This window comes from Eutrigla gurnardus (genome assembly GCF_963514095.1).
Source record: "Eutrigla gurnardus genome assembly, chromosome: 14".
Lineage (NCBI taxonomy): Eukaryota > Metazoa > Chordata > Actinopteri > Perciformes > Triglidae > Eutrigla > Eutrigla gurnardus.
Genome location: NC_139937.1, coordinates 10,242,490 through 10,269,011, shown reverse-complemented (window position 1 = coordinate 10,269,011; position 26,522 = coordinate 10,242,490). Strand labels below are relative to the sequence as shown.

Below are 26,522 nucleotides of genomic sequence, written 5' to 3'. Positions count from 1 at the left end.
AGATGTTTGCAACCTCCACTATCCTATTCTCTCTACAATGTTATCTTTCTTGCCTTTTGCTCTTCCGCCTTAGATTTCTTTAAATCCTTTACAGTTGTTCCATCTACTCATATGTCTTGCAATTAAATAGTAGTTTGAGGGCTAATTGGCTCTTCATATAAGCCATTTGTATTTGTGTGTGGGTGTGCGTGTGTGCGCGTGTGCGCACGTGTGCAAGTTTGGGGCTGTATTGTAATGAAGTGCAGTCAGTACTCCAGCTCGCTGAGGGGATGCCAATCTTCATTAGAAAATGTGTTGTTGATTACTGTTTCAAGTGCTGGTACTGAAGAGGCTTTTACTAACAGCTCTGTTGGGATGTGTGTGTGTCTTCTTGTGTGCGTGCGTGTGTGTGTGGTTGGGTGGGCGGTGAATGGTTGGGTATGTTTTTCATAAACACTCATATGTGTGTGTGTGTGTGTGTGTGTGTGTGTGTGTGTGTGTTTGTATGATTGTGGGTGTAAATGACCTCACAGGGGACATAATTCGGTACTCGTGCCTGCCAGGCTTCACCTTGGTGGGCAGTGAGATTCTGACCTGTCGACTTGGAGAGAGGCTACAGATGGATGGACCCCCACCAGTCTGTCAAGGTTGGTTCATACAAACGTGTGAGTCTGTTTTTGTGTGGCTTTCTTGTGTGTTTGTGTGTGCAGGTATACCTCTCGGTGCATGTTCAAATACTTGTGTATACGCTACTCTGCCAAGGTTGGTTGCAGTCAGCAGCATCCACTGTTGATGCATCATTTAACAGACTGCCAGCAGGGCCCCTTCTAGCAGGCTCCTGGTGGTAAACAGCATCTCTATTCTAATTTGTCAAGACTCACAGTGTCAGAATTCTACTGACCCAAGATCATAGACCTCCACTCCCCTAGAACCAGCACTTTACTGTGAAGGATCAGTGTGAAACATATTACATATCAGCAGTTTTCATCGACAAGTGTGTATTTTTGCAATGTAACAAGGTAGATGGGGCCAGTCCAAACTGCTTTTTCCATGGAAAGATGGGAGCTTATATTTCAAATGGCCCCATGGGTTTGGTCGATGTAAAATGTCTTCCTAGCCATGTTTTTTCAGAAGATGGATTTTCAAACAATAAGCAAAGGAAAAGCAATGTCTGTGTTGTCTGCATCAGAGATTTTGTTTAGACCAAAAAAACAAATGCCATCAGCCTCCCTGTCATGCCAATGCATCTCCGCCGCAGACAACAGAGTGCTTTGAATCCTCCTATTCCCTGTGGATCCGCATCGTTTGAAGGGCCCTTTAGTGCTTTGTCTAGTCTCGAGTTGATGAGCATTTCTGTGTTTTTATTTCTTAAAAATATGAGTAATCGCTTCGGACTTGTGATCAAGTCACGACGGATACTCGACAGACTCAGAGTTTGCATTCATAAAGCATCTTAGAATAGGACTAGTCATTTGGAACCTATTTCCCTGGCTGTTATTATTTGATGTCTGACTTGATATCTTGGTTCTTACCCTGTAGCGTTTTTGTGGCTTACATTGTTTTGCCCTTTCAAGTAAAAAATTGCCTGATTTCAGTGAGAAAGTGCCACAAGTAAATCAACGCATACCGGCGTTGCCCTTGAAAACGTTTTTTGCAATCCATTTTCAAGTCATTGAGAGATGGAAAACAAGAGAAAAACTAAAAATGTCCTGGAAAATAATTTCAACATTCTCCTATTTCCCTTTAGCTGAGAATGAACTACTAGGTCATCTATCAGAACTCCAAAAATGGATAAGATTGCTATTGTAAATGGCTTAAGTTACATTCAGCATCATCATAGCTTTCAAATGGTAGTTTATGGATATAAAAACATTTTGAGTATGCTGCTGTTGGTTGCATTTTGCTGTGAACTCGTCCTAGAGTTATGTCATATGGTAGAAGATTGGGTGACTTTACATAACGTTGGTTTCTTCCCAACTTTGAAACGGTTGAACTATGTTAGATTGTTTAGTATGTTTGGTTGCTAGTTAGTGCTTGCTAGCTTTTTTGCCTGTAAAGGTTTTTGATTGAACTCTTAGAGCAATGGTTTGAATCTGTGTTGGATAATTATAATGAAAGGGAAGCCAGGGTCAAATCAATGACCGGGAGCCCAACTGTATGTGAGTCACAAACTGGTTAAATACTGGCTTTCGGTACTTTTTTACATTGCTAGCATTGCTTGTCTCTTCAAACGCAATGCTGCATTGTTAAGGTAAAATGGACCATAGCATGACATGAAGTTTTTACATTCACATTTTATGGCAGTATCTTCACAATTAAGTGAAGTGCTGTAGATCTGCAGATGTTTTTCCAGTAGTCTATGATCCCTTTGTCATCATTACTAAGCATGTAAGAGATTATTTTATAGACAAGTTAGTTATGGCCAGAGACGGCACACCTTTAAAATCAGACTTCCACCGAGACAAGCGTTTTAGTGTATGCCGTGACCCTGTATGTCTGGAAACGTTCTGTTAAATGATCCCTCGGAAAGCGTGGGAACCCTGAAATAGTAATGGCAAAGCTTAAGTTGAGTGACCTGATGACTGATCCAAATTCTGCAAGGTATTCCTATACTTTATTTATAAAGGCTGCATGCAGCACTGCCATGAATAGCTCTATTAGTTTTAGCATGAAGGTCAAAGAGACCAAAACTGTGATGATTTAAAAAATGTGCATTGATGTAAGTGTGTGCATAGGAGTCCTGAAAACAAAAGGGCCTACCTTTTACTTGAGCTTTGTTTTGTTTTTTTAAATTAATTCTTTATAAAAGCACCGTGGGGATGAAGTCCTGCAGCATTTTATTAGCTTGTTAGATGGCTCAGAGTAACACGAGATGGGAAATCAAGGCTAGAAAACCTTTGTTGCATACTTGCAGACTGGGTTGTACCTGTCTAGCATACAGATGTACGGTCGTGTTAAGCCTGACAGTAATGGAATTGCAATGAAATGTTTTCCAATGCTTTATTTAATTGTTTATCTGAATGTGACCAGCTTAGCAGATCAACAACAGGCATAATTTTGAATAATTTCATCTGTTTCTTTCATGCCAAGTGAGGGCAGCCATTCTTTTGAGAGATATTTCAAGCTCTCTTGTTACGTTCGTATTGCCAGCTCACCGTTTCATGTGTTAGACAGAGCTCTGTCAAAACCAACTAGCTGCTATCAGCTAAAAGGTGTTTACTGTACTTGAAATAATTGTATAGGCTTTACATTGAGTGACTAAATTAACCTGCCAAATCCAGATGGGCTAAACTTGTTGGGACAATTCTGTGAGAACACAACATTGTTTTTCAGTTGGTTTCTCTTGTGCTAAGCAATCTGTCATAAGCCAGAATTAGGTGTTAGACATCACAGAGTCTCATACACCATAGTAAATTGTGCTGTGCACTGCCAAGACAATGGGTCATCTTAGTCAGTTATTGCTGGATGTGGATGGAACAAAGGAAATTAAGTATTGTATATAAAACATATCAGTCATGTGAGAAAAGGTTGCACTTGTTAAAAAATCCAAACCAAAAATTAGTAGATATCAGCCACGATAGAGTAAATCGAGTAGCCTACCGTCTGTGGTTCACTTTAAAGGTGTTTGATGAGTAGGTATCATATATTTCTTGAGCGAACGGCTCCCTAAAACCTGACTGTGTATTACATTGGTGTAGTTAGGACTATTTTAGGATGTCTGGGTAAGTAATTCATTGTTTGACATTTTCATGTATCACCTCATTATTGTAGTCAAGAATTCATTACATTTTCTTGTGTTGGATATGTTATGTCCTTGTGGCACCTCTAGCATGAAACTAATTGCTCTCCTTGGGACATGTAAAATTGAACTTAATTTGAGTTGACCTGCTGTTCACATCCAAGAGAGACTGCTACAGTAAGCTTATAAAGAGGCCTTTTCCTGTCTGCAGCTTGCCGACAGGGCAGGAAAACGAATTCTCCTGTGTTCCCAAATTTCCGCTTTTGTTTGCTGTCAACCCTTCAGTTAATTGTCATTTTATGCATATAAGATAACACTGAAATGTCCTTGCATGGCTATGCAATTTCACCCCCAAATACCCCTGGCTTTTAAGATATTTCCCCAGGCTCTGTCTTCCTGTGAGGAAGGTTATGCAGTAGCTTTGATCAAGGATGGAGCCACAATTGAGTTGACTGCTGTGTTTGCTTGGTAAACCATCTGCTACATTGAGGTGGAGTCTAACCTATTAAATGTTGTCATATTGGTCTTCACGTTCCCATTGATTTTTATTCGCAGTAAATCCAATGAAAAACAATTTATGCTCTAATTTCATCTTCACTACAGTTGTGCTTTATTGTATGAAGTCGATATGTAACAGTCTTTATGGCATTGTCATTCCATACGCAGTGAGCTGGATAAAAGAATACACAATCTGTGGTTTACACAAGGAATTACAAAGACGTGCCTTGCAATGTTTGCAAGATTTAACAAATGCCAATGCCAGTTCTTTTCAACAATCCATGCCATTGCAAGTAACAATACAAAAATATATATATATATATATATATATGTGACAGTGCACATTATATCTGTAGTTTCAGTAGTTACCTGAATCTAATTCTAATTCACTTTTTAATACAGTTATATTTATAATAACCTAGTATTTGAACCAGTATGATAAAAACAGTACTTTGGCTGCCTTGCATTTTTGTGACACCGAGGTATGGAGGTCTACATTTGTATAATATCCAAACTACCATATGAATACATTGTAAGCTTCAGGGTAGCATGCTATCCTGGTCATGGTCCTCTTAAAGCACATCTTAGAAAATCGCAGTGTTGAGGTGTGAAACAGTTTTAAGCCTCTCGTGATTCCTTCTTTTTTTCTTTTCTTTTTTTTTTTTAAATCCCTGCACCTAAAGTTTGAGGCAAAGCAGTTTAAGCCACAACTGTGCTTATACAGTGCGATAGACTTCTGCTTGTTGCCTGGCAACGTTAGCTTATTAAACAAGTAGTGGGGGCTCAATTATTTCAATAAGAAACTCTTGCCAGATAGATGGTTCTATGTGCAGCGCATTAGATCTTATCAAGTGAGTCATTTTCATGTACATCTTAAAGTCGTCCAATATGGTATGCTGCAGGGAATGGCAATCTGTAACAGTGTAGAAATGTGTTCCTGAGTTCCTAACCCCAGTGTAATGATGTGTATGAAAATGATGTGGTGTTGAAATTAGTACATTTTAGTAGCAATTGCTTATGAATTTCACATATTTCCTTAAAGTGGAATTTGTGCTGGCTCCATGACAAATATTCCCAATGACATCAGTAAAAGCAGAAACGGCTGCTGACTACAGAACTGAGGAAGCAACTGTGTGAATTGATGTAACTGCACCAACTGACGACCCCATTCTGAACTCCATCATACCGCCTGTGAAAGTCATAACTCTTTGGCTAAAATTCAGTCTTAGAGACCTTTTTTTTTTTTTTTTTTTTTTTTTTTATCTCAAAAGCATAATCCAAGTCCCTTTCAAACTAAAACAGAAAAAAAGACCCACTGACCACAGTCCTGACTCCTTACCACCCACTACTGTACAGTGTGCCCTTGTGACATCAGTGTTCACAATTTGACAAATTGCTTTCAGGTGGCGTGGCATGAAATTCCTATTTTTTCCTTTGAGTGTTTTACCCGTAGGCCTGTTAAACAGAAGAATATGCATTTTCATAATTTTATCAAAAGCATAAATTAATGTAGAAACTCAGCCTGCACATTGTTCTCTGTTATTGATGATAGGTCAGCTCTTCTTTAACCTTTTCTTCAGTATATGCCAATTTCCGAGCACAGAATTAAAGACAATAGCAAAGTGATTGGCGATACACTCAAGAAATGCACTGTTATTCACAAAATCACTGACTTATATAGCATATCTGCCTGTTATCTTTGAGCCAAAGGCTATTCTAGTTGAAACATCCGCAGTGACTCGCCAGCGGGAATATGCATACTGCTTTGTGTTACGATTCTTTCCCTGTATCTTTTTTTCTTGATATATGTCCGATTGTTTCCACTGACCTTTTTATCTGGAACAGTTGTTCGCATTAACCTTTTATATGCGTCATGTTTCTTCACTAGTGGCCCAGAAGAGAAACTTCTGTTACGGGCAAAAAAAGGAAAAGAAAGAAATAGGACTGTCATTATTTCAGACATGTCAGCCTACAGGAAATGAAGGGAATGCTGTGAGCTGATACACATGAACTCTCTCTCACTCACTCACACACACACACACACACACACACACACACACACACACACACACACACACACACACACACACACACACACACTCACAAACACACACACACGCACTCACACACTCACACACTCACACACAGACACACACACACACACACACACTCACAAACACACACACACGCACTCACACACACGCACTCACACCATTTTTCCATACGAAATTGCTGTCTCACCTACTATTATAGTATTATTGCTTGATAGATTGATATCGGGGGCCTGGTGACAGCTCCTAGACTCACCAGCTCAGCCCTTAGGTGCAATATCAGTCTGACTGAAATGTAATTGTTTCAGGACTAGTTATTTTTTAAGTGTGATTTCTGCTGTCACAGTGGACCATTCCTGTTTTTCCTCTCCTCACCTCTACCTGCCTCATCTCTAATTGGGCCTTCCATGCCCTTCTGTTTTCTGCCTCCACTGGGTTTTCATCTTCAACCTCTGTCCTTTCTTCTTGCCCCTCTTTTTCTGTCTTGTCTGCTTGTCTTCCTCTAATACCTCCGTGGCCTTATGGCGTTTGTGTTCTCCCAGTCCAATGTCCAGCTCATGAGGTGCGTTTTGACTCAACGGGGGTGATCTTGAGCCCAGGCTACCCTGATAACTACCCCAATCTCCAGATGTGCTCCTGGCTGATCAACGTGGAGAAGGGTTACAACATGACGCTGCACTTTAAACTCTTCCAGACAGAGAAGGAGTTTGACATATTGGAAATATTTGATGGTAGGTTCTGGTTATAAAAAAAGAAATCAGTTGGCAAGATACAAATAATGAATCAACTGAAATTTTGGATTTTTGTTTTATTATGAATTTCAGTGCTTCTCAGTGATACATTTATACTGCACCTCTACAATCAGCATTCATGTGTTATAATGTGGTATCTTATAGCTGATTTTGTGTTCCAGTCATGTGTTCAGTAAACTCAATGTTACTTTATGGTTGATGCCATTATTAGTCTTTAAGAAATGTTATGGATATTTGATCTGTGTTCTCACTAGCTCTGTCTTCATGATGCTTTTTTCTTGACACAATTCTTTTTCTGGGAAATTGTGTGTGTGTGTCCAGGTCCCAACATCTACAGCCAGAGCCTGGCATCACTTAGCGGTGACATTGAAACCCCCTTCAGCCTGACCACTACAGGCCACCAGCTCCTGCTGCGCTGGTCCTCTGATCACGGCACCAACCGACGCGGCTTCCACATTAGATACGTGGGTGAGTATCAAAGTATGTATCCAGCTTATAATCATATTCTCCTTTTAGTGAATTTCATTACATTTAGTCTCTAAACTACCTAAAGGTGATAAAAGTCATGGGTTTACAACTCGTTGTAAGCACCGTGTGTAGAGACACTTCATTTGAACGAGTGATAGCACTAAATACAGATGGGGCAAATATTCTTTGAACTTTCTCTGCTGCAGCTATTGCGTATTGCTTTGGATACAATGTGACCCCATGATTTTTATCACAGTGTGCTGTGGGATGCTATTTATTGAGTTTTTAATATCAGTTAATTTACAGAAATACTTAATCATTTCTGCAGAAGTGATAATGGCTCACAATGAGAGACGTCGTCACACGCATAAACCATGAGGGAGCGAGAAAGTCACTGGAAGGCTTCCATGCTGTTTGCCACTCCTTAATTTAAAAAGGTTTTAAATTCTTAATTGACTCTTTAATAAAGCAAGTGGTGCTAAGCAAGAGCTGCATAGGGAATCTTCTTCCATTTGAAATGCATCAATAATAATGAAAATGGCACAAAAGATATTCATTTTTCATGTTGTGTCTCTCCATTATACTTAATACACTAGAGTGTTACTGTGAAAGCAGTCAGTGTGATGAATTTTGTAGAGAAAACTCCTTGACTTGATTGACTTGAACAGGAACTGACTTGAACCCCAGTGTGTGTGATCACATGCTATCTCCCAGCTATGCTGATCTGAAGGAATGTTTGACAGCGATTGTGAAGCACACAGCCCTCCCTTGGATTTTCTGTCCCATTGGCTATTTGGTGCTATCAAATTTACCTTTTTATCTTGGATGGTCTGTAAGATGAGGGAAAGGGAGGCGGTGGAACAAAAAACTGGAGGATGCACCAGTGTTGCATGTGTAAAATTGAATATGTGCTTGCCCAAAATCTAGGAGGGGAATAGTAATGATGTGATTTTGAGGACTTCCTTTGCTGTGTGGCACACAGCCCGAGTGCTAAATAGATGTGACACTCCTCGGGCATTTTCCCTCATTATCTTCCTGCATTTAAAATGGAGCCTCACTGTGACTAAAGTGTTCACCTGAGTCTTTCTCAAGAGGAGCTTTGTTAATGCTTATCCTTTTCCCTGCTCTTTTCTTTTCCCCTGTAAACATCTGCTTATCTGTTCTCTGTTCACTTTCCTTGACTTCATTCTCACCCTCTCTCCTGTTTCCTGCTCCTCTCCCTTGCTATTCATCCCACTCCTCTCCCCCTGTTCCTTTATTCCTCACTCTATTGTAGCACTGTACTGCAGTACCCCAGACTCTCCACAACACGGCTTTGTGGTGAGCCAGACCGGGGGTCATCTTAACAGCATGGTGCGCTGGGCCTGCGACAGGGGCTATAAGCTGATAGGAAAGGGCACAGCTGTGTGCAAGAAGACCACCTATGGCTACTACGCCTGGGACGCGCCGGTTCCCGCGTGTCAAGGTGAGCACATCAGTCCTGGCAGCCTTTTATTCCCGACTTCAGCCTGCCTATTTTCCTGTTCTGCCTGTCACTGCCTCGGCACCCCTACGCTCAGCGGGGCAAGTGCTTAAGGCGAGTTTAAGTGTCTCAGCATAAGCCCCGTCCCTGTGTTGTTAGCAGCTGAACTGAATGCAGCCTGATTGAGAGCCAGTACCCAGTCAGGTGGAAGGGGAAACAGAAATCAATCCTCCCTTCTTCCGTCAATTTCCACTTCTTCAATTACTTTGGCTAACTCGCCATTAGCATGCAGTGTCTCCTGCTGTTGGGTCTCACTCAACTAATTGGGTTCTCTGATGCGCACATGTGAAATGTGTGAATTTACGTGACACACACACACACACACACACACACCGCAACAGATGGTGTGCTCAATTGCATTTTATCATGATGCGGTGAAATCAAAATATGTATGTCATGTGCTTTAAAATGATTTAGAAACACACCTTTGATTAATTCCGTCATCTTGGTAATTGCACATAGCTTTTCCAAAGCACATAAACCCAACTGTGGCTGCAAATACTGATACATTCATCCATCCGATGTCCATCTGCTAGATGGTAGAGATTACTCGACAGTATGTGCAATCCTGTGTATGTTAATGTATGAGTATGTGAATCCATCAGTGTTGCTAATGCGTCTCAAAGAAAGAGCTGTGACCTGAAATAAAGTTCCAGGCTCACTGACCTTATAAGCTTTGATATGAAAAAAAAAAGAAATTCACCCTTGTAATGGTGAAACTTTCCATCAGCAGTGGAGAAACGTGTTTCATGCTTGTGATTAGCATCTGTTCGATTGTGACTTAGCAGAACTTGCAAATGAATGTTGATTGATTCTCTCATGGGGTGGTGAGGGGCAACATAGTGGCTCCAGGCCATTTTGGCAGATTCCTACCTTTGATGTTTCACAGTGTGCAGCTACCATTGCTGCTCCATTTTATCATGTGTGTTTGCATAACTGTTCTCATTTAGTCTGGCCCTGCAGATGTTGGTTTCCCCGCTCTACTCACTCCCTCTGACTTGGCTCTGATGATAAACACCTTGAAACCTACTATCTTGAGCTTTGTCTGGTTTAAGCTCTGAGGCCACAGTAACCCAGATTCATTCATGTAGGGGCAAGCGAGTGCCGCTGTTGAAACTAGTTATATGTAGTAATGAAAATCAATCTGAATATTCAGTTTCATTGGATTTGTTGAATTGGTACCTGTAAAGTCTCCAACTTTCTTATATGAAAACATGTTAAAACCCTAGAAGATCTGTGGGGAGTTTTGATAGCATCCCTCTCTGCGGCGTGTTGGACTACTTCCACTCTCTAGTGGCTGGATCCTTTCTTCCTCAGGGGGCCAGTCCTATATATAATTCTTGGATTTCATGGATAGCTAGTGAGATTTCAAGAGCAACTATATTATACTGTATATACCTCTGTTTGGGTACAATGTTGACTGTGGTGATGGATGTATTGTTTTGCAGTGTACATGTAAGAGACGTTTTGACTTGTCATAGCAGGAAAATCAACTAAATATTGTTTGCTCAGCTCCATTAAGTGCTCCAGTCGTTTTTAATCTCATTAATTACATGTATGCTTTCCCTGCTGTGACTTGTCCGCCATGAGTGAGGTCTGTTGTCAAAATTCTACAAGGGGCGTTCAATGTCAAATTATTTTCGCTTACAGGAATTGGAACCATTTTAAAAGGAAATTAGCACAAAGCTGTTTACGTGAAATATACAACAACATTTGATATGTTTATGTACCACAAAGGGCTTGTACTTCCCATTGTTTGTATTTAATACTAAAATGTGACTGTTTATGTGCATGTCTATCTTGCCTGTGTTTATCAGGCATCCCTCTGCAAATCTCTTAGTATGTCTTGTCCTGCACACAAACATGCTTGTTGACAACCGTCCTCTTGCTGCCTGCAGCTGTCTCATGCGGTGTGCCCAGTGCGCCAGTGAACGGAGGTGTGCTCGCTGCTGATTACTCCGTCGGCACACGGGTGACCTACTTCTGCAACAGCGGCTACCGGCTCTCCTCCAAAGAGCTGACGACCACAGTCTGCCAGCCAGACGGCACCTGGAGCAACCACAACAAGATACCCCGATGCATCGGTGAGTGGAGGATGTTGGGGAGGAGGCAGAGGGGGTAGAGGGCTGGGGTTACAGAATCGTACGATTGAGCAGTGGGAAGGACAAGTTGAGAGTGGAGGATAGGGAAGAGTTATGGAGAAGACACAGATTTTGGAATTTTGACAGTTGTGTTGGAGACTGAAAAAGTGAGAGTTTAAAAAAGTCTGGGGAATATCAAAGAGTTACCAAAACACTGTACTGTAATGAAAGGTGTCGTGGAATAGTGACTGCAGTCCCAACAGAATCCCACGTTGTGGTTTCATCACAAAAACACTTGATTGGTAGTGAGGATGAGATGGATGGATGAAAAGGAGAACGCTGAGAGAAAATCTGTAGCTTTTTTGGGGGGTGAGTGTTTTACATGCCAGTGCAACTCCTCCAGGTTTCAAACCCAGTGTAGCGAGTGATCGACAGAATTGTTTACCACTGAGACTGATGTTTATTCTCTGTTGTATATCAGTCTCACAGCAAAACTGAGTTTGTTTTAAAACTCATTTGGTTTTTGAGGGTTTTTGAGGGAGATCGGCTTTATTATGTAAGGATATTAGTATACAATGCAGAAAAAAGCATTTTCTATTTCTATTTATCCTGTGCTGCTGGGTTGATATGTATGTTTACAGCTTTTGACTTAACAGTGTGTGTACAAGGGATAAGAGAAATAACCCACCCTTTTTGGCACAGTCATTATGTGCCCTAGTCTCAGCTCCTTCTCTCTGGACCACGGGAAATGGAGGATCGTCAACGGTTCGCACTATGAGTATGGAACTAAAATCATCTTCACCTGCAACCCTGGATACTACCGTGTTGGCCCCGCCCACATCCAGTGTCTGGCCAATGGGGTGTGGAGCTGGAGAAACGAGAGGCCTCGTTGTAGAAGTGAGTGACCTCTGCTGCAGCAACACATGCAATTCACACCTGTAGATCACACACATACACCTGCAAATTTAACTTTTCAACCAAATGGATAATGTTCCAAGAAATGAAAAATTTCCCTCAATTTTGTCATTGCATTTTCACGATAAATAAAGCACTGGTGGATGCACCCATGTCGCATGTAAACCCACGGACACACAGTATATGTGTTTCATTAGTTTCATATGAAACATTTTGTTATCCAGCAAAATTGAAAAATCCATGTCCTGCCTCGGCTCAGGCACACTAGATTCATGGATTGTAACATTGCAAGACTTGAAGAATGAATACCTTATTCACAGCTCACTTAATCAACAGCTCAATGATTCACTTTTGTACTCTTCACCTACTCCCGTCTCAGCCTAGGCGAGATATTGTTTATTGCAGGAATGGGAAATAAAATCTTTCCTATGCTGCCGTGGGAGCTAGTTTTTGAGTCGCAAAAGAGCTGAACAGCCTGTGTAATGGCAAAAGGAGATGCCAACCAGCATGATGAAAGATGTTGGTACAAAGGCAAACACCATCATTATCCTCACTGTGAAATAGTACGGGTCACCTTTTTATCGCATTAAGGTCAGTAAGATGGGTGTAAATGACTGCGCTCGCCCATTGACTCTGAAGATGTAAGCCAACTTCCTTCTCCTCTGCCTTTTTCTCTTGTTCTTTCTCACTGACACTCCTGGTGTCTTGTTCTTTCATTCTGGGCCTCCTCCATCTCCATCCTCTTTTTACCATGGTCTTCATCTTATTACAGTCATTTCGTGCGGTGATCTGCCCACTCCTCCTAATGGGAAGAAAATTGGGACCCAAACTACCTTTGGAGCATCAGCTATTTTCAGCTGTAACCTTGGCTACGTTTTAACCGGCTCTCCAGTTAGGGAGTGCCTCCTGTCCGGCCTTTGGAGCGGGATGGAGACTCACTGCCTGGGTAAGCAGGGTCTTAATGTTCTTTTTAACTTTATAAAGGGCAGCCTTGACCTGGGTCAAACACTGCTGGTGATTTGTTCAGACAGGAAATACAATTTTTTTGTTTGGGCCAGCATGACCAGATTAGAACCAGATGGGAAAGCAGAGGGTGGGTATAATTGGCTCTGTTGCCAAGAGTGTATGGCCAATAACTAGAAACATTTAGAAAGATGGTCAGTTTTTTGTCATCTGGTTCTGATATCATACTGGCACCCGACGCTGCCACTTTATATTTTCCTGTCCTTTTGGCACACATCAGATTCTTTCAGACATTGTAATGATCATAAGGTAAAAACTGTCTTTTGGCAACTAATTGTCTTCAGCCGATTGGAGCATTGCACTATAGAGTAAAGCCCCCGTCAGTGTGATTCATTAATAAATGTGAGAGAGCAGCTATGGAGCCACAACTGGCCTGAAACTATGAGGCATTTGCCAAGCTGTACCAGCTCAGTTTGAGCTGCTCTTAAGATATCTAAACAAGAAGATATGCTACAGCTTAGCTTACCACAGCTCATCTCAGCTCTGAACTGTGGAAGAAAATGAGACATGCGTAATTACTTGAGTCCGTATTCAAACCCACACAGCAGCAGACTGTGACGGCTTCCCTGGCAGATGCAGTAGTCCGTTTATCAACGCTGTGGCTCCAGCACTCCAAGCTCCACTCAAGATTGGTTCAGTTCATTAAAAGAAGGGCACCTCTCTTGTTTAGTAACATGACTGTCAGGGTTAACATAGCCAGGGACCTCTCGATACAGTCACCTACTTCAGCACTATCTTTATAGAATCTGGCTCTTCTCAACTGGAGTGTGATATTAAAATGCCCGGCTGAGTTTCTGGGTGCATGAGTGAATTAGGGAAATCAGACTCCCAGTCAGTGGCAATTTCCCAGGTTTTAACTGTCAGTGGAAATCTCAGCAAGATTCCTCGTCTCTGAAAGGCATTTATTGTAGCTGAAAGTAATACGATTACGTGCATGAGCGTATGGCGCAGATTTCGAGGGGTTTCACATGTGTCTTTCCTTCTACTGTAGATGAGAAGAGCTGTGTTATCACCATAAGAGAAGCTGGAGCCAGTTTAAATTTAGAAATAATAATTCAAGGATAATGAGCTGAAAAATGCTTTCCAAATCCAATATGTTTCATGAATACGCAAACTAATTTTGTTTGCCCACCATTATGATTCCAAGACCTTATAAATCACCAGTTTCCTCATTTCATTTTATAATACAGTTGTCAAAATGCAAAGTTATTCAACCATGATAACACAATCAAAATTGTGTGTCTACCCTACCCTTCTATCGTCCATTAGCTCAGTGGACGCCACTGCAAGCTATTCTCAAACACTAGATAGCTGAACTTAAGTATGGCATGACATGAATGATTGGCTGCAATGATTCATTGTGATTTGTCATGCAAATTGCTTGAATCTAGTGCAAAAAGACCCCCAACATTAGCTACAAGTGAATATTGTTCGGACAGCCGAGTGTTGTTATCACCATACACTACAAGCATTACAGGATGTCTTCTGTCTTTGTCCCTGTTACTGAAGAAATGCATGATGTCCTTGTGAAAGAGATACAACATTGACAGTGCTGTGTGTTTTCCCGACAGCTGGTCACTGTGGTGTTCCAGAGCAGATTGTGAATGGGCAGGTCATTGGGGAAAACTTTGGTTATAGAGACACAGTGGTTTACCAATGCAACCCCGGATTCAGGCTCATTGGCTCCTCAGTACGGATCTGCCAGCAGGATCACAACTGGTCTGGGCAGCTCCCAGTTTGTATCTGTAAGTACCGAAAGAGCAATTCTCACTGCCTCATTGACTGCAAGAGGGATTTTGTGTGTGTGTGTATGTGTGTGTGTGTTTCTCAGCATAGACTCTACTGTTCAGATAAAAAGAGTTGACAGTTGTATTTTCATTCTTGTCATTTGTTTTTTGTTTTTTTAAAGAAGTCTTGCATATATCATTTTTTGTTTTTAAAGGAAATGGTTAGTCATTATTTGAATGCATTGTTAAAACACATCAATTTTAGCATTCTTAAAAAAAAAACATAAATCACTGTATAAAACTGCTTCCTGCCTCCCTTCAGTTCTTGGAACGTTGAAGTCAATAGTTGATGCATACCCTCATAATGTGATTCTCATTCTCCTCGTCACCTATTGATGAGATGCGATGTAAAATGAGCTGTTTACCCTTTCCCAATCGAGATCATGTCTTGATTCTTAATTACCCCATTGTCCTTTTGAGGTTAATTATATGATAATGATATTCCTATGATAGGTGTCAATGTATGTCACCTATCGATCATGGTTATTGAATTTTGCCTCTCTCCCTATTCTCTCTCACCCCTTTCCCTTTCCCTTCCCTTTGCTATTCATCCTTGTCTGCCTTTCATCTTTCATACTCCTCTACCTCTTCCTTTCTGACACGTCCCTGGGTGATGCATGTCATCTTCAGCTGTCACATGTGGCCACCCAGGTAGCCCCATCTATGGCCGCACCACAGGTGATGGCTTCAACTACAATGATGTGGTGCGATTCTTCTGCAACAAAGGCTACACTCTGGAAGGACCCTCCACCGCCCAGTGCCAGGCCAGCCGCCAGTGGAGCCGGCAGCCACCGACATGCAGAGGTAAAGTCCAGCTCCAGAGCTCCTGCAGAATGGGTAAATGATTGGCAGCTGGACTGACTTAAAGTATCAGAGGGATGCAGATATATCTTGACAGTTGAACTTAAAAGCTGCTTGTCTCTGCCAGCATGTTTTCAGCTAAAGCTCCAAACACAGACATTGCCTCAGGAGGCAGACAGACAGGAATGAAAAGCCAGAATTACTACAAGAATTTGGAACCAACAGATTCATCACATCTCATTAAACACCTGCAATAATCAACTTCTGAAGAGGGTACCTCTAAGTGTATCATGGTATCCCTTTAAACGTTTCATAACAGAAGACACTTCTATCTTATTCTGCTACTGTGAATCAGGCCAGCCACCAGTGGAGCAGGTCGCTGCCAGCGGACAGAAGTAGGATCCAGCCTAAGTGTTGGAACTGAATAAATTGGCTTTTGAGGGTGCTTTGTGATGCTCCAGGAATCAGAGGCTAGGATGACCACAAGAATTCACCGGCCAGCAGATAAATTGTGATCATTCTGGGATCAGCAGCCAGTGACCACCTGCATGCACATGAATAGACACCAAACAGAATGGATAGTGTTCACGCGTCTATTGATTTGCATGAGAAAAGTCAATATCTGTTCTTCTTCTCTGAGTAAAGCCTCAGGCAACAACATCTGGAGTCCTTGCCTCCGAGCAGAAGCAGGGAAACAGCAATTACAACCTTGCAGCAGAATGTATGGAAAGGGGAGAGTAAATCGGGAAATTGTTTCCACAATTTTACTGCCAGTTTTTTTTTTTTTTTTTTTTTCAGGCTTCCTGCAGGGAGAGATTACTTTCATGGCAAGAAAGCTCAGAGTACTTTTAGAGGAAGACATCTTATTGGGAGTGTCAGATGGTGGCTGCGTTTCAGTTGTGCCCAATTTCAGTCTGCCCAGGTTGGGCTCATTAGTGGTGTGTTTACGATCAGCAGCACTCCAGACATTTTTGTATGGGACCAAACCAGAGAAATGTTTACTTGTGTGCCCAAAATAATTTTGACAGTTTGACAAAAATGGAAAATATTTTCCACCATTACCATAATTTTCCTCGAAACGAAACAGACTACACAATAGACATATTGCACAGAATGATGGAGGGACATTATTTTACGAATGCCTTTTAAAAATGATTCTAGCTTTTACACAGGTATTTGTTGCAGTATCAAGATGAAGGTACACATGATTTTAACTGGCTTAAACAATTAGGGAGCAATCATTTAAACACTAAAGAAATGCATTTAAGTGATATCCATTGCGGCTGTAATTGGTCTGCTACCTCCGGATGTAGTCGGCCAAGGCTAGATTTGCCAGACTTTGCCAAGTAAAAAATGTCTCTCCTCTTGGCACAAGTTTTGTTGGCAGTCAAATGTGAAGAGACACTGTTTTCATTACTGTGAATAACACCATAGAGACAGACCTGGTAAAGGATCAAAGGAGTAAAATCATACTAAACTGTCATGACTCCCTTTATCCACATACATTTGTTTCCACTAAGATTATTTTGCATTTGCGATATTGATTTGATTTGAATGTTACTCTGAATTTACATCCATCCTGATCAACTTTGAGCTGTCTAAACCACCTTGTCAGCTTTGTGTTTTTTAGAGACTTCAACTGCTACTAAAATAGATGATTGTGTATTTGTGACAATAGAAGTGCCTTTAGTTGTTTTGTTTTGAAGAGAATAAGGTGATGCTGTGATTGACAATGCTTAAATATAGCCCTGACTCACGTGTCTTCCTGTTTGTAGAATGCAAAGAGAAAGCCACTGATCAGGTCATACCAACAGTTCTATTATTAACTCACTATGGGTACACGCTGTCGGATAGTATTTATGCAAATGAGGCTCCAACCAAAGGAGGCTGCAAAGCATCCAGGAAAGAAATGTCAGATCCCCAGTGATGATGCTGGGTGGAGTTAATTAGGCAGATTGCCACATGCCAGTTACCATATGTGTTGTCTAGTTTTTCATGCTGTGTCATGTTGAGATACAACGTCCAGATACTGTTCATTTGATAGGTGCAATATGACTACAGTAGATATTATTCAGGCAAAGGCAGTTATAGAAACACACACACACACACATAAATAAGCTTTATGCTGTGCCAAAACCTTTACAGTGCATTAACTATAAAGTATATATGCTATCAAGGTTCAGTCAATAAGTACTGCATTATATATTTAATCTCCAGCTATGCAGTATGATCTGCACAATAAGCATCTAGTGCCACTGCAACCTTATGGACAGAGGTGGTTGTTAACACAGTATTCATAAGATGCGTTTGGAAACGCTGCCAAGAAGTGTATCTTTACTTTGGCTCAAGTAAACACTGTACATCAATAATTAATTTACATTATCTATGAAAACCACGATAAATTGATGTGTATGAAAAGTTGCCAGTTCTGCTAACCATTATTAAAATATCACAGCATGCTTTTAATAGAGTATAACTCCATATAGGACTACAGGTCTTTTATCAACGTTTAGTTCTTCAGGTCAGCAGTTCCAGGAGTATTTTTGCCTGACAAGTTGTTGTGTGTTTTTTTCCTTCAGTGGTAAACTGCACAGATCCAGGCATTCCAGCCAATTCTATCCGGGAGAGTAAGATTGAGCACGGTATCTTTACGTTCGGCAACGTGGTCTTCTACGACTGTAACCCAGGATATTACCTGTTCGGCTCATCGGTGCTCACCTGCCAGCCAGTGGGCCACTGGGACAAACCTCTACCAGAATGCATTGGTACGGTGGCTACCTTTAATACGATTATTGGCAAATCATGTTATTTACAAGTTCTGTCTTTTTCACTGTTCAGTGCATCAGGCTATCCACTTTTCTTGTAATTAGTTAAAAAGTAAAGTACGTTAATCAATTGATGCACTTAAAAAGAGATGCTGGTGAAAAGTTAACAGAAGTTTCACTCTCCATTGATTGCCCACAACCTTGTTTGTGTCCTCATTTGCTTCTCGAGTTTAAATTGTACAAGTTGCTAAATGCGGTGGCTGACAGCATCTGTGTAATGTCCGATGCCCCAGTGGCTTATGGTTATACTGCACTGTGCCTAATTGAGAAATGGGGAAACTGTCAGAGGGCCAGTTGTTCAGGCTATAGCTAATGTTCCCTCAAAAACAAGCACTCAACAGCCCTCTATGTACTGAAGGGGTTTTCAGAGCATGTAATGTTGCTCTCAAACACCTGGCTCATCATGCAATTTAATTCTGTGTGAGGCCACCAACAATACTTAGACCTTTTTCTGGTAAATGATTGAAAGTAAAATACTTCATTTTGCACCCAGCCTCAAAAAGCACTTCATTTCATGGAGAGATGATGCAAGGCATTTACTTTAACAGATTTGTAATTAAAGAGAAGCGTGGTGTCTGTCTAAAATATTTATTCATGTCTCTAGACATTACTGACTTTTTGTTAAATTGATTAGATTTGCAGAAACTTCCTTTGCATTATGCGAGTAAGCTGATTAATTGACACCCAGACATATATCTAAAGGTCAAAAGAATAATTAAACACCACAGAACATGATGTACCAAATTAGATTTTAGTCTTGACAACAACAACACAGTGAGCATATTAAGTGTATATACAATATTACATCAAATTATCTTTTCTTATTATGACAATTAAGAAGTTCTGCTCAAGTAAACTGATTTCTGTTTTTATATGAGTCGAGGCACTGAGCTGCTTGTAAAAGCAAAGTTCGCAGCAGTGTAGATGATCCTGCTAATGGACTGGTTGTTGGGTTTGGAAGGGTTTCTTGATGATTCAGCAAGGAACGTGATATGAATGTAAAAGTAGGAAACAGAGGGTTGTCTCAGCAATATCAGTGTCCATCTCATTTCCTCACCCTCTGTCATCCAGAGGTGGACTGCAGCCACCCAGGTACACCTCCCCACGGAGTGATGAGTGGGGAGACGTTTACCTTTGGCTCCACGGTGCGCTATTCCTGCTCCGGAGACCACCAGCTCAAAGGAGACTCATCACTCACCTGTCAACTGAACGGACACTGGAGCGCTCCACTGCCCCACTGTTCAGGTACACTAACACAAGCACTCCTGCACACTTTCACATGACAATCCACAGGTTTCTCTCTTTCATTCTTCCTTATGACACTGATATCAGCTTCATATTAGAGAATAGCAGATGTTTGATCTGTAAAGTACAGTATCCTTCTATTTGAACTCAGTCTTCCCACGCAGAGCTTCTCTCTTTACCCAAACATATTAAAACATTTTCTCACTTGCCTCTTGTGATATCAAGCCACACAGATAGTTTTAGATCAGTTTGCCCAGGCTGTCTGAGATTACTGCCATCACCCCCATATTTGGGACTTTAATAGAATTCTGTTTGTGGTATTCACAGCAGAAAAATAAAAATCTTCTTAAAAATTTAGCAGCACCATATTTTTTGAGAAACAATGCTCCGATACCTAACAGAACACACTGTCAACAGTTTTCATAAGGAATATTTCGAAGTAGTTCAATCTCAATCTGTGGATTATACATGCTAATCAGGACACACATTCTAGAGAGACAAGTTGCTGTTGAATTATTTAAATGTAGTTTCTCAAACAAAATGCAATCAAACTCCATTGTATTAGAGCCAACCAAAGCTGTGTTGGTGCCAGAAAAAAAACATTTTTAGTTAGGTATATCCTTAACCATAAACATCTCTGAGGCTAGATGGTGAACACCACTCCACAGTGATGTAGTAACTGGCAGTCTTGGCATTTTTGGGAGATTCAGCACAAGCCTGTGTGAAGATCAGTGTTTCCCATACAAAGACCAATGTGTGGCACAGCGCCATAGAATACACACCGAGCGCCACAAATTGATTCCGGGTTTTTTTGTGTGTTTTTTTTCTCAACGTGATTTTGAAATATAAATATCGTTCCTTTCATTCATCTCATTCATCTTCAGTCATTCTCGTTCACACACACACACACACACACACACACACACACACACACACACACACACACACACACACACACACACACACTTACCAGTGTTTCCCATACATTAATTTATTTGTGGCTGCCCGCCAGAATATCAACATTGAACGCCACATATTGATTTAATTAATTTTCTAACTATTTAAAATGGGTAAAATCGTATTTAATCGTAGAGCTGCGTACAGCACATCAGCCCCTCCCCCTCCGCTTTTGCTCTGTGTCGAACTCTCTCGGACCCGTCTGTGAATAGCCCCTCCTCTCCATGCACACTCAATGCTGGAGTCTGACTCTGGGAAACACTGAAGATTATAATGACCACGATAGTTAGCAGGCAACTCAGCAATTTAGTGTTCTCAAGCCAGAGCTCTGTGGAGCTCTTACAGATGTCTTTTTAAAATGCCAAAATTATTTTCCACAAATTGCCCATCTACAATGAAGTTTCAGCATTTTCTTTTCAAAACAGGTGCTGCTGTGCTTCATCTTACATATTTGTGTTTGGCTAATGATGCCTGTTTGAAAAGGTACACTGATAGTCGACCAGTACCCAATAACCCTTACTAATAACTCTTCTTCTAGTCAGTGATTTCACACCTCAAACCAAATAATGCATAGGAGCATGTTGGCTCCTACATCATTGAGTGAGACAGATCATTACCTTGAAGCAGACTCTGGCAACCAAAACTCTTCTTTTGATGTTCATTTGAAATGCTGAAAGTTCAGTGTCTGTCTGCAGAACTCCCCTCTTAATCCCCTGTGTCTGTCTCCCTTCTCATTTCAGCATTTCTGCCCATGTATGTGGATTCTTTATACTGAGTGTTCTCTTGGTTTGTTCAACTCACTGACCCAGAAGTAATGTCTGTTAGCAGACTTGTTCTTTTTTTCTTATTTTTTAAACAGGAGTGTGAACTCTCCATACACCTTCAATGGGTTGTATTCACTGAGAGAGTTAGAAAGTAGCTCAGCAGTGAAGTTAGACTCCTAGGACGTCAATGAGATGCACATGATTGCAGATACTCAACCCTAACATTTTTGTTTTTTTTGTTTTACAGAATGACACAGAGGTGTTGTGGAGTATTTCTCTTTGTTGGCACCTGCATCATTTTATATTGTGTATAGCCTGATAGCTGTTTTTAGGCCTGAAATGAAAGCCTTAGAAACTAATAGAGCATGTATTTTTAATGAGTAAGATCAAAAGAATAAGAGTTGTGAGGTATTTTTTTAACATCTTCAGACTCGTCCTTATAAGCAATTTGACATCTGTTGTTGAGATGATTAGTTCGGCACCCTGCTGTTACAATAAATGTGCCTCTTGGAAAGTGATGATTTTTTAATTTTGCATTATATTTCTTTTAATCACTCATTCTGAGCTGTTCATCGCCCACATAAGCTCTAATGCTTCTGTTTGTCTGAAGAAACCTGCTCAATAAACTCTACTTCAATCAGGGCAAAAACATATAATGCCAAACTAGATGAAGTGGATTAAATTTAACTTGTCCAAAACGTAATCACCATCAACTCATCACTTGAAAAGTGAGATGAATAAAGCCAACATTAATCTGTTCTCAAGTATTTAAATGGTCAAACAGCAATTGCTGTTTGGAGAGAAACTCCCTGTGGAGGAATCTGTGCAGGAGAATAAGAGTCCTGGGTCAGTGATTTCAGTAATAATAAATGATGCTGTGGCTTACCGAGCTGAAGAAAAAGGATGTGCTGAGGTGAGCCATAGCAGATAAGAAGAAGTTTGATTACTTGTAATCAGATAATGAAAGTGCTTCTTCAGTTCATTTTGTAGCAATACAGCAGCAATCCTGTAACAGATGCTACTCGGAAAATACTTGGCGTTGGATTGAAAAGGGGATCAGAGGCAGTTTAGTTTCTATCTAATTTTGTGACTCAATCACCCGATGAGTAATTTTATGACCATATTAACTGCAGATGGTGTATGTGTGTATGTATATATATATATATATATATATATATATATATATATATATAAAACATGTCCGTTAATAAGTAGTAAATGGCCAAAAATAATACTTTGAAAATGTTTCTCATTAATTATGATATCAGCAACTGTAATGCAGTCAACAATTATCAATACATCTCAATACCGATCCTCAATTTTCTACGGCTGCACATGGCGACTTGTTCTCCATCAAGAGGCGTAATTAATTCAGACCCATGGCAATGAACATCTGTTTCAGCTGTAGCAGAACAAGAAAAGAACAGCTTTAACTGAGTTGTTGCTTACAGGAGCTAAAGTTGTGTTGCATCAAATGTCTGAAGAGTTCTAAATTAGTGCGAGTGTAGACTTTTAACACCTAGTTTTCACAGGCACTTTAGCAGGTCTACTTCTGAGGTGAATGCAATTTGTACAGCAGTGTTGGCAAAATAAACGGGCTTTCCGGAGAGTGCTATGTGTTATAAATACCTCTGCCTGTGATGCTTTTGCAGTGATTTTAAAACCTTTTTTTTACAGAAAGGTTGCTGCAGAGTGTATAGACTGCAGAACTCGAATTTATTTAAATGGCACATTTGTATTCACAGAGCGTGTTCATCACCAATAGCAACAAAATGATTATGCTATAAATTTGTCAGAAGGTCCAGCCCAGCATCAGCCACGGTTCTCATCCATGTATCCATCCTTGCATCTATCCTTCCTCTCATCGGCCCTCCTTTGTTAATTAGTAAGAGGGGCTTAAAAACACTTGTGAAGCCATTCCCCTTTTGTCCTCGTCTGTTGCATGGCTGAGATGAAGGCCTTATTATTTCCTCACAAAGGGATCCTAGTGAACGAACATTAACTCAGATTCAAACCAAATCCACCAACATCCCAATTAGAGAGATTATAGCTGTCACAGTGCATGCCGAGCCCGGCTGCCTCACCTAACCGAAGGAGACTAATGAAGTACCGACAGCTGCTGTGAGACGCACACACACACACACACATGTAGTAATGTTCCATCTGAACATGCTCTCACACATACACAGGCAAAAAAAATAAGTATGCATTCTTACCATACACTTCCAAAGACAAGTGTATGGAAGTCCATGCACGGACAGGGAGACACATGAACACTCGCATTCATCAAGTGCACTCTCTTACAGAAATATGTGGTCAGACGAGGACCCAAATGGAGGACACAAGCCAAGCGGATAGGAAATAACAAAAGCTGAGCTTTTAATACTAAACCTGGTAGCAAAAGGCAAAGCCGACAAGAAACAAAAACCAGAGGAAGAGGCAGAAGAATACAAAGTGCAAAGGTAAAAAAACAGCAAAAAACTGAGAGTTAACTGTACTGACTAAAAAGTGCTGAGAACAAACCACATTCACACGAGGAAGTCAGGTGGGAAAACAGACAAGGAACAAGAAACAAATGCAGGACTGTAGAGACAAGCAAACCAAGGCAGGCGACCCGGGACTGAAGCAGGGAAACACAGATTTAAGAGAAGCTAATCCAATAATGAAACATCGTTGTTGTGGGAAAAAGGTGGGGGGAAAAAACAAAGAGGGTTGACACGTGGAGAGTAACTTTCAAATAAAAAAAGGAAACGGACTAAACAAAAACCCAGATCGTGACAATATGCCATACAAAGGTAGACAACAGTCCACACATTTTCACACACACATCGCTAACCACACCCACACACAAACCAATCATATATCAGATCATATCACATCCTCCTCTGAGCCCCTGACCTGACAAATCCACGTTTTATACATGTGACCAATGAAATGTGTGGAGAAGATATGAGCTTGGTGTTTGTGCAAGTAAGGCTTTGTCAACAAGTCCAGTATTACAGCAGCTGAAGCTGCCACAGAGCAGCAGCTAACACACAGGGAATAATGCACAGGGTGTTCGCACGTTTCAAGGAACAGGATCTTGCTTCCAATGAAGCACAGATCTTTCACAAAGAGACAACACATACTGAACTGTACAGACAACCTCGGTGATTAATCTGTCTGTCAGAGTATGCCTATCTGCATTTCTGGGTTGTCTGTCCATCTGTATCTCTTTTTCTGTGATACTGCCAAATAGTCTTCTCTTTTTCTCCTCCACTGGTTACATTTCTGTGAGAATGGAAGCAGCAGTGAAAATGATAGTTCTTTGAGGATAAACCCAGTAATGCAAAACCAAGGAAAACACCCAACCTCCACTCCGTCCTGTCTCCCACACCACTCTGGCTTTGCTTGCTGTTCAATGTAAAAAGTTCTGTCTTTTTGTCACCACCCTGACTCCATACATATAATCTATCTCTCTCTCCCTCATTTCTAATGAGGGGACACAAAGAGATAATTTACAAGAGACGGCATCTTTTTTTACTTCTTTTTTTTTTTTTTTACACGAGTTAATTCATCGACGTGCATGACAGGTGGTGCAATACACTGAATGTACTGTATGTTCCGCCACAGAACAAAAGACAGGAGAGATAATTCAGGATAATGAAAACGCATTTGGCTTCAGAGGTCAAACTGTATTCATCATTTCTCATAACCACAGCTGGTTGCCTTTTAATGCTGGCCCCGCTGTTTTTATGGACAGAAAACTCCTGGTGTCAAAGCAGTGAACGGCATTGGACCTCCAGGTCGTTGGCATGGTGACAACTGCTCATTGGTGCATTGTGTCTTTTATGGCTGCTTCCTGGAGGACTCGAAAGATGTACAGTTTGAGTCTAAGTCCTCTTTGTATTGTCCCTCTGCTTGACAGGAACACTATGTTGTAATTCAGTGCCATACCAGCTTAAAAGGGCCGATCTGTTAACACACACATAGGGAGTTGAAATGGATGGCATCTTCAGTGTCTGGTTTACATTGCTCCTTGTCTGGTTGTCTCCAATTGCAGGCGACTCGGCAGGCACCTGTGGGGATCCCGGCACACCTGCGCATGCCAGCAGGGAGGCAGGGAACTTCAAAGTGCGCAGCAAGGTGCGCTTCACCTGCGCAGTGGGACATACACTGTACGGGTCGGCAGAGAGAATCTGCTTCCCCAATGGGACCTGGTCGGGCAGACAGCCGTTCTGCAAACGTAAGGGAAATCTTTCAAATGTCTCAGTGATGTCATGTGTAGACAGGGAAGTGCCCATAGCACTGAATATTTATATCAATACCAAAATTCTGCCATTGAAGCCTTGGTCAGGTCCTTAGTCTTGGTTACTGATCATTTGATCAGATATTTCCTATTTCAAAATTAATTTGAAGATTGTTTTTTCCCTTAATCATTTCATTTAGACAAAGTTCTGGCATGACTGCTTTGTTATAAACTAGGAGCATGTCGTATTAAAGACATGAGGATTTACTATGTAGGGAACAAAATAGGCTATTGAGTTGTTTTATGGGAAGAGTGGATCTGGTGTTTTAGGGTCTTAACCTATACTTGACAAATACGATTTTGAGATCCAATTTTGATCACTCTTTTTAAAATCACTCAATTTTATGGAAATGCAATACCTATTGTGCGGTACACAGCACCACGTTCTTAAAATGTTGTAACAGTAATCAGCCCTGGCCTACACACAAAGACATTGTATGCAACACACGGGCAGCATAGTGTGTACAGATAGGTGCTCGTGTGCATCCGCACCTACACACACACAAATGATTACAAAAGCTCAAAAACAGTACCGCAGCAGATGGATAAGTATCTCTCTGCTGCAGTCTGGTATTTCCTGCCAGCACATGGTGCTGTGACTAGCTTCCAGATTGCAACCAAAAAAAAAATCACTAATTCTATACACCTAAAGCCAAGTTCCTTTTGGATTGTGATAAATGAATCATTGTGGATTTTGAAGATATTAGTTCAAAAGAACGGCAGCTCTACATCTTGCATAAATTACCTCCGGGGGTCAACCAGATATTGAGGCCATTGTTTGACTGCTTCTGCTCTCTGCTACTTACTGTCCTTCAGGTTGGCGCAGT

At 41.1% G+C, this 26,522-nt stretch overlaps 1 protein-coding gene across 3 annotated transcripts in view; it reads left to right on the top strand.

Annotated features, from left to right (window-relative positions):
• The window catches only part of LOC311024300 (CUB and sushi domain-containing protein 3-like), a 192,417-nt gene that overhangs the window by 134,599 nt on the left and 31,296 nt on the right, over nucleotides 1-26,522 (top strand). For 2 of the 3 annotated variants that reach the window (XM_084026640.1, XM_084026639.1), the window contains exons 46-57: nucleotides 513-626; nucleotides 6,810-6,998; nucleotides 7,341-7,499; nucleotides 8,764-8,952; nucleotides 10,908-11,093; nucleotides 11,793-11,987; nucleotides 12,778-12,951; nucleotides 14,600-14,773; nucleotides 15,446-15,619; nucleotides 18,196-18,381; nucleotides 19,513-19,686; nucleotides 25,450-25,632. In XM_084026640.1, coding sequence (XP_083882766.1) covers nucleotides 513-626; nucleotides 6,810-6,998; nucleotides 7,341-7,499; nucleotides 8,764-8,952; nucleotides 10,908-11,093; nucleotides 11,793-11,987; nucleotides 12,778-12,951; nucleotides 14,600-14,773; nucleotides 15,446-15,619; nucleotides 18,196-18,381; nucleotides 19,513-19,686; nucleotides 25,450-25,632 — 2,097 coding nt within the window. The remainder of the gene's footprint in view (nucleotides 1-512; nucleotides 627-6,809; nucleotides 6,999-7,340; nucleotides 7,500-8,763; nucleotides 8,953-10,907; nucleotides 11,094-11,792; nucleotides 11,988-12,777; nucleotides 12,952-14,599; nucleotides 14,774-15,445; nucleotides 15,620-18,195; nucleotides 18,382-19,512; nucleotides 19,687-25,449; nucleotides 25,633-26,522) is intronic. The other variant, XM_084026641.1, reaches the window with a different exon arrangement.